Raw genomic sequence first — 9,480 nt, 5'->3', positions numbered from 1 at the left:
ATATATTTGGGGTCAGCCCTATGTTCTCTCAGCTCTATGTTCCCTTATTTCTAAGATTTTTCTCAAAATTAAACTCTTAAGTCAAGCCATTTTTATTTTTATACCATATTTAAAGGGACAATTCAGAGTAATTTCAACCTAGGATCTTTTGCACCATGACCTCTGCATTACATCTGTATTCAACTGTTGCTGGAGAATAGGTTGGGTGTAATTCATGACCAAATTGGGAGAAATGGGGATAAATTCTGACGCACATAGGCACGCTCCCATGTATTTATGTTTATGTATGTATGTGTGTATACATATATTTTCTGTATATGCCCATTGAAAAGGAGTTTCAGGGTGGGAGGTGTGGGGTTTAAAAGTAAAAGGGAGAAAAATGCAATGCCAACCAGAACCTGAATAACAATTTGATTACAAAAAAAAAAAAAAAGAAATTCTGGTCACATTAAGTAAAAGAGTGGACTAATTTGGCTCCATACATCATTGCATTTCATTTAATATTCATTTTCATACTTTACATAAAAGATGATATAGTAAAATTTTTAACATTTGTAAGTGATATAAAGCCTATAAAATAAAAGATTTGTAAAATAAATAGTCGTTGACAGCCCAGAGTGTGGGGCAGACCCGCGGCACGCCCACTGTGATGCTGATGTGATGCTAACAGTTAGCCGCCTGCTACACCCACAACATACCGCTAGTTTGCATCATGTGAACCGCGGACTTTTTTTATTTTTAACCTTTTAACATCAAAAATTTCCAGATAATTTCATTTCGATTTAACACAACCCAACACGGAGCTCCGGTGTCCCATCCTCCGCGGGCCGTAGATGGAGCCGGGGACTGGCGTGGACGGCTCCGCGGGCTCGGGGTGCGCTCGTGCGGCCGGCGTGCGGGAGGAGACCCCGGGGGAAGAGGCGAAGGGCGGAGAGGGGAGCGCCGCGATGTCCAAGCGGAGAGGAGAGGACGGCCCCGCGGCGGACGAGGCGAGGGAGGCCGGGGAGGAGGATGGAGAGACCCGGGGGAAGGCGGAGGAGGAGGGGAAATACGAGGAGGAGCTGGACCCGAGAATACAGGCACGATGGGGTCATTATTTTTATGATTGGACAGTTGTTTACTCTTTAAATTGGAATAAACAATAGATAAACAAAGCTAACACGTGCTAATAGGGGGTTTATATCAGAATTATGGTAAAAATAATACATTTTTAAAGTGCATATTAATGCTTTGCACGTTTAATGACTTGGTTTGGTGAGATAGTACATGTAGTCAATATTTATTATAGTTTTACATTAGTTAAATGGTTTGTGAAAAGAAAAGTTTGGGTGACCAGATGTCCCCATTTACCCGGGACAGTCTCAACTTTGAGCCCTGTGTCCCCTGTCCCAGCAGATTGATCAAAAAACATTAATTTGTCACAGTTTTATACAAGAAATGTCCCTATTTTTGACCAGTCTGATCCCTGCCAACAGTAAAGAGAGGCATACATTGTTTTTGTTTCGTTAAAATACAGAAAAGCGGCTTAAAATGACAAAAACACAAAGAAAATGTGACTATACTGACTCACATAGTGCAAAACAATTTTCCTAACATACTCGAATCACTATTTTATTATTACCAATCACCTCAAACTGAGAGTGTCCCAGTTTTTGGTTTTGATATTCTAGTCACCCGAACATTAGTTAAATGGTTTGTGGAGAAAAAAAAAAAGTTCAAGAGAAAAGTACAAACACTGCAAAAAAGCTTGGCTAAAATTTAAGATATAAACACTTAAATCTATCAGAAAATGACTTAAAAGTAGTGAAATGATCTACCCATGCAACAAGTTAATTTTACTTGGCAAGTTATCTTAAAATAAACAATCTCTAGACTATTTATTTTATTTTAGTTATTCAATATTTTACCAAGTAAGTCAGAGCACCTTCTTATTTACAATGACGACCTGGCCGAGAGGCAGAATAAAAGAAAAGCATAAACAGAAAACACTCACACATAAACCATAACACCAAACAGTGAATAGAAATATAAGACAGTGAAACATTTGCAGATTAAACATATAAAAGTGTTAAAAGCATGTGCAATTATCCTGTGAAATACTCTGGATGGTGTTTTTAAAAGTCAACAGAGGTAAGAAGGAGTAGAATTAAGCAGCTTCAGAACTAGTAAGTAGATAATAAATCTGAAAACAAAATGAATAACCTGACATAAGTTTTAAAATCTTGGCCAGATCAGAGAAATTTGCAGTGAATATACAGGAATTGTTGATTGAAACTAAGCTAAATGGAGGCACAGCTCTGTCTGAAGCTCTGTTACTCAAGTTAGACTTTAATCTGAGCTTTGTTTTAACACAATCTGACCAGAAAAAACTGAATTAGCATGAACTACAGCTTTTTTTGTTGAAAATCAAACTCCTAAACACAATCAGGGAGGCTCATATTGATGTACCTGACAACAGTGTTTGCTAATGTGTGTATTTTAATTTATGAATATTTTTAAGGGTGCATATTATTCAAAATTGACTTTTCTGAGCTTGTAAACGTTTTATAATGACGTTCGCTTATCATTAGCTGACTCAAAGTAGTATTTCCACTGAGTCAAGCATGTAGGAGTGATTCTGAGTCTTGAGCGCCCACATCGCTGTTCTTGGATTTAATTAGAAAAATTAAGATCAAATCAGACGAAATAGGTTCAGACATGTTCAGTACATTCTTAAAAAAATAAAACACCTACGTAAAATTTTGCTGCTTGCTGCTGTAGTGAAAGTTCTGCAGTTGTGAACAGGAAGTCAAATGAGCTGTTTCTATTACTAAGCTGTTTTAGATCAATATTGCATTTGTCAGTGGAAAAAAAATCAACATTATGTCCGACTAATTACCAGAAACTTTATAATATGTCCTGTTTAAGTGTTATCCGGAATTTCCACTCTTGAGCTGATTGTTTCTCATTTAAAACCAACTTATGGCCCATTCAGATGTTGGTTCAGTGTATGAAATGAAACTGCTGTTGCTTTGAAAGTGGTCACATGACTTTGGTTTCAGAATGAGTACAAGGAGCACTTTCGATATGACTGTTAATGTTGCCGATGGTGATTCAATTTTAAACTCTTAACGCGGTGTCAAAATTCAATCACTGTCCTTGTGCCATCTGGAGATTCTGCTGCAAGGCTGTGACAAAGAATCTGCAGGGTTGCCAGATTTTCAGAGAGGAACAAGCAAGCAGCCCCTTGAGAAACAGCTCAAACAGGAAAAAAAAAAAAAAGTGATGTGTCACTGCTGAATGTTTGCAGATTACATTTAGGATTTTTTTTTGTCTAGTTAAAGGTGCACTGTGTAACTTTTTGGTTGGGGATGGGTCACCTGCTTGTTTTTACTGTATGGAGATGTCATTGCTCTGCCTGGAATGTTCCACAGTATGACATTAAACAGCTCTACCTTATATTTATTCAGTTACAGGTGGTTTTCTAGCTCAAAAATACCTAGAAAAACAGACATACTTGCCACAGATCTGACCTGTAACTTGGTCTGGTTTGGTCTCCATGAAGATGGCAAAGGAGAAATTCAATGAACTGAACAAAAGTTTGTTTTGTTTTTGGTTGAATACATTTCGCAGCTCACCCAAGCTGCTTCTTCAGTGCTGGTCAGATGCTGGTGGACACTAGGGCTGGTATCATTAAGAAGTTGCTGATACGATACATATCTCGATACAGTGAGCTTATGATTCGATATGACTCAATATGATATATTTCAAATTGATTCAATATGATTCAATAAAATTAAAGGCTAAATCATGGCTGTGACACTAAAAGTCTTTGTTAAACCACTTCTTGTGCAAAGTTCACATGAAACACACTAATTTTAATAATCAAAACTGTGAAAATGTGAAATGTGTCACATAAACGAGTTTCCTTCCTCTAAACAAACAACAAAACTGCAGTGCTGTAACAAAATAACGTAGTAAAATACACCAAAAAATACTCTTGGCGATATATCAATACAGCAGTCCCTGATATCGATCACTGTATCATCACATAAAACGATACGATATATTGATATTTCAATAGTTTTGCACACCCCTAGTAGACACTGATTTATATCTACCTGAGGGGTGGAGTTAAGTACACTGAAACTACTCTGGAACAGTGTAGTTAGCTCCCTCTTCAGGCAGTGTCCACCAGCGTCTGACCAAAACTGAAGAAGTAACTTGGATGAGCTACAAAACATATTTGACCAAAAAAAAAAAAAGTACTTTTGTTCAGTTGACAAATTGAATTTCTCCTTTGCCATGGATTCTACCTGGACGTCTGAGGGATTTTACCTCCATGAAGATATGAAGCTTTAATACCATACTGTGAAACATTTCCAGACAAAGCAATAACATCTCCATGGAGAAAAGCATCTGACCGACCCTCCACCAGAAAATTTACACTATCCACCTTTAACTTTAACACATTTTACACCTTTAAGATAAGAGATGACTGGGTGTATTCACAAAGAACTGACCTCTAACACTCTGTAACTCTCCTCTCTGCTGCTGTTTGTAGGAGGAGCTGGAGCACTTGAACCAGGCCAGTGAAGAGATCAACAAACTGGAGCTGCAGCTGGACGTGAGCTACTTTACTGAAATATATGAATCTTTATTTATAGAGCCCCTTAGAACACACAAGGTGACCAAAGTACTAAAATCAACACAGTATCAAACATTAAACAATGTAATAAAACAAAGTGCGCAAAGTGTCACTGCATTACTGAGTTTTGAAAGCCAGTTTGAATATGTTTTTTTTTTTTTAAATCAAGATGTTTTTATTGTTTTCAAATTGTCAAATATACATATACAACTCACAGATGTTACATTTCTGCAGAGCTGGAATGAAACTAAAACATCCAAAATGCGAGTCCCCCACCAGAACAGGTCCACATGAGAAATGGCAGCTGCAAAAATAATAATAGTAGAAAAAAAGTACAAAAATAAAGAAACTGCATGGGTAGAATATTTACACCAGGTTCTGTATTTATTCACATGTAACTATGCCCCAGCCTGTTCTTTCTAAAAAGCTGAATACAACTGTAGGAAACGGAAATGTTTTCTCAAATGCACTAATATTTTGCTTCAATGAACATCATTTTTTTCTAGCTTTAGACACGACATGACACCACTATAAATGTGAAGGAGGGTTAATGTCCTTCCACATGAATAAATGACTTAGTAAGTAATGTAAAGAATATTTTTTTGTAGCACTAAAATGTACATGATCCTCCAAAACACCAAAAAGCTCCAGTACAGGGTTTGGTTCCAGCCTTCCAGAGTGTTAAAAATGTTGCTCCAGTAGGTTTTTCAGGCATGAGTGAATAGATAAGTTTAGAGCCTGGATTTGAAGAGGCCAAAGTCTGTGATAGTGAGTATATATATTGGTGTGAAGTTTGTTCCATATATCGCTCAAGTGTCAAGGTACAGTCAATTTAGTGTGTGAATATGACTGTCACTTTTACTTTATTCTTATTGTAGTATTTCTGATGTAAAATGAAGGATGGAAATGAGCTTACACATCACAATATAATATAATCACAAAGAGAAAAAAATAAAATTGTATAATAAATTCAATATAAGTAGCAAAAATAACAAATATAATAAAAAAGAGACTGGTGTCCAATAAGGCATAATATATATAGACATAGGGTTATCTGTACAAGCTGTAGGAGCCTGTTCCTTTATACTGATGACTTGTTGTGTTGTATTGCTGCTGATGTTGTGTTGTTGCTGATGATGTTGTGTTGTTGCTGACGCGTTGTGTTGTTCTGTAGGATGCGCGCTCCAGCTACAGGAGGATCCTCACAGACTCGGCTCGGAGGCTGAACGCTCAGGGTTCTGCTCTGGGCGCCTGCATCGAGAAAGCACGACCGTACTACGAGGCCCGCAGACTCGCCAAAGAGGTCTCACACTGCACCTGTAACACTACTACACCTGTACTACACCTGTACTACGCCTGTACTTCATCTGTAGTACACCTGCACTATACAAGAACACTACTACACCTGTACTACACCTACTGTACTTCATCTGTACTACACAAGAACACTACTACACCTGCACTACACCTGCACTACACCTGCACCACACTTGTACTACACCTGTACCACACCTGTACTATGCCTGTACCACACCTGTACCGCACCGGTACCACACCTGTATTGCATCTGTACTGCCCCTGTATCACATCTGTACTACACCTGTACTACACGAGAACACTACAAAACAACATCTCACACTGCACCTGCATTATACGAGAACACTACTACACCTGTACTGCACCTGTACTACTTCTGTACTGCACTTGCACTGCACCTTTATTACACCTGTAGTTCACCTGTACTACACGAGAAAACTACTACACCTGTACTACACGTGTACTACACCTGTACTACACCTGCACTACACCTGTACTGCATGAGAAAACTACTACACCTGTACTACATGAGAAAACTACTAGACCTGTACTACACCTGTACTACACCTGTACTGCATGAGAAAACTACTACACCTGTACTTCACCTGTACTTCACCTGTACTGCACCCGTACCACACCTGTACTGCGCCTGTACTACGTGAGAACACTACTACACTTGTACTGCATCTATACTACACCTGTACTACACTAGAACACTACATACAGAAATATATTACCTCACCTTTTTCCATGTAATCATCATTTTATAATCACAGTACATCATTTACATTTTCAGTGGCACACATGCTGTTTATGTTTATAATGTGAACTTTATTAAACATGTCATAATGATGTTCCCTGATCGTACCATCGTCACTCATAAATAGTATTTTAATTGATTCATGCCTGAGTAATCCTTTAGTGTGCTGCATTTGAGACTTGAATGCTGTGAAATGTTTTCTGTATCTCCATCCTCTGCCCTGTAATTATGGTGTTCATTGAAAAATTCATTACATTGCATAATTAACATTTCTGTAAACACACCAGATCTAAATGTAAATGTAAAATAGTCTCTAGTTTACTACCAAACATAAAAAAAAACATAAAATTATCTATTTAAAATGTACATTTAACATAAAAAAACCTGATGATTTTATGTTGAATTAAATTATTTTATATAGGATGAAAAAACAACTCCTTTTACTTCTAGTCCATTTCACAGTGCAGTTCATTTTTAAAGCTTTAGGTACACACAAAAAAACATCATGACGCCGATTTAGTGCTATTTTACGTTCTAGAATAATATGATTTTGACTGTAAAATCGAAATAATATCCTTAATAAACCAATGTACCTTTCTGTATACAAATAATAAGGAAGAGATGAAGTGGTTTGAGGAACACGCTGCTGTCCGTGGTGCTGATTCCAGAACATGAGAATTTATGTATGACACCTCTCCTCCCCTCCGCGATGGCCCAGCTGTTTGACCATTTAAAGATTTGACATTTGGGAGCACGGTGCTTAATGTTCAGCAGTTAATTTCCGCTAAACAGAAAATAATAACTGATGTATTGTTTTGTGCAGCCTGGCTTTTTTTGTGAAATATTATACGCATTGATGTGGAAATTCAGCATCTGTTCGGTTGTTGGAAAAGTACATTTAGCGTCTCTTTTCAGTGTGGTTATATGAGCAGTGTTGGGCAGTATCCAGCGAGAAAGTGAGATATTTTTGTTTTGTTTTATAAATCTGACACTTTAGAATATGGAAATTAAGTGATTGGATTACAGTACAGGCCCTAAATCCAGGTATCATTTGTTTATTCATTTTTCAATATAAAACCAAAAATAAGAAAACGAAATAACAACAGTTTTCTTCATTATTTGTCTCTAAAACCAAAATGAAAAAACTGATAATTTGTTTTTTTCAGTTTTCAATTTTGTGTTTAAATGAAAAATGGAAAAAAACAGATCACGACCATTTCCCGTTTCCGTGACTGAAACTGCGATGCCAGACTGAACCAGAACTAAACCAGGTCCGGGACCAGACTGGGACTGAGACCAAGACTTATACTGGGACCAGACCAGGACGGAGACCGGGACCAGATTGGGACGAGACCGGGACCAGGACCAGACCAGACCCAGACCCAGACCAGGACCAGACTGGGACTGAGACTGGGACCAGACCAGAACTGAGACCAGGACAGAGACCGGGACCAGACCAGGACTGAGACCGGGACCAGACCAGGACTGAGACCGGGACCAGACCAGGACTGAGACCAGGACAGAGACCGGGACTGAGACTGGGACTGAGACCAGGAACAGGACCAGGACTGAGACCAGGACTGAGGCCGGGACCAGACTGGGACCAGACCAGGACCAGACCAGACTGAGACTGGGACCAGACCGGGACTGAGACTGGGACCAGACCAGAACAGAGACCAGGACTGAGACCAGGACCAGACCAGGACCAGCTCGGGACTGAGACCAGGACCAGATCGGGACTGAGACTGGAACTGAGACTGGGACCAGACCTGGACCTGACCAGGAGTGAGACAGGGACTGAGACCAGGACTGAAAACGGTTTAGTCCTAGTTTAGTCCTGTTTTAGTCCTGGTTTAGTCAGTTTTGCGGCGCAAATGTCTGCCATCGCAGTTTAAGTCACGTTTTTTCCGTTTTTTCCATTATTCATTTAAACACAAAATCAAAAACTGAAAAAAAAAAAAAAAAAAAACTGAGAATAGTTAACTGTTTTTTAATTTTGGTTTTGGAGACAAATAATGAAGAAAATAGTTGTTTTTTTCCTTTTCTTATTTTTGGTTTTATATTGAAAAACAAATGAACCAATGACACACGGATTGCTCTAGTGACTTTTAGTGAAGTTAGTTAATTAAGGCAACACCGTGTTTTGATGAGAGACACAGATCAACTGTGAACCAAATCCAGTACAGTTTGGTTCATGAATCACCTTTGCTGTTTTTTAATATCAGGCTAAATCAGTGAATGTTTAATAAATGGGAAGATTTCATGCTTTTTAACTTCGTTCGTGAGCTGTTATGTTTCCTTTTTAGTCCAGGAGCCAGACCCCTCCTCTGCGATTATTTTTCTACCTTTTCTTTTAACTATTATTTTTATTATTACACACCTCGGAACATTGTGAGTTCAGGGTCTTTTGTTTCAAGCCCAGTCTCAGCCCTGTTCTGTCTCAGGACCTGCAAAACCCCTTTTGTGGGACCCACCTTGTGTGAAATAATATGAATCTGTTAAAAGTGAATCTATAGTCACATACAGTGTCATATAGTCGGGAAATTTGGAACAAAGAATTCTGACATGATAAGGAATTCAACAATATAACCTTACAGCGGTTTATGTATTTCTGTTTACAGTTATTAGACCATTTATAGAAGTAAATATCAAAAAATTACATTCTCAAGCACAAATCCTCTCCACAAACTGACTGATTGCGAAACATGGAATTACAGTTTCATTTGTAAATAGAAAACTTTTCCAATTTGTCATCCTCAAATAAAGCCCAAGATGA

The 9,480-nt window shown here is 38.3% G+C and overlaps 1 protein-coding gene across 1 annotated transcript in view; it reads left to right on the top strand.

Annotated features, from left to right (window-relative positions):
- The first annotated feature begins 833 nt into the window (after positions 1–833).
- sh3bp5lb (SH3-binding domain protein 5-like, b) overlaps positions 834–9,480 on the top strand; it is a 44,941-nt gene continuing 36,294 nt past the window's right edge. Inside the window, exons 1-3 of the mRNA XM_055157111.1 lie at positions 834–1,079; positions 4,544–4,606; positions 5,802–5,930. Coding sequence (XP_055013086.1) covers positions 834–1,079; positions 4,544–4,606; positions 5,802–5,930 — 438 coding nt within the window. The remainder of the gene's footprint in view (positions 1,080–4,543; positions 4,607–5,801; positions 5,931–9,480) is intronic.

Source organism: Boleophthalmus pectinirostris, unplaced genomic scaffold, assembly GCF_026225935.1.
Source record: "Boleophthalmus pectinirostris isolate CB_2022bp ecotype Guang Dong unplaced genomic scaffold, ASM2622593v1 HiC_scaffold_21, whole genome shotgun sequence".
NCBI lineage: Eukaryota > Metazoa > Chordata > Actinopteri > Gobiiformes > Gobiidae > Boleophthalmus > Boleophthalmus pectinirostris.
This window is presented reverse-complemented; position numbering and strand designations above follow the sequence as displayed.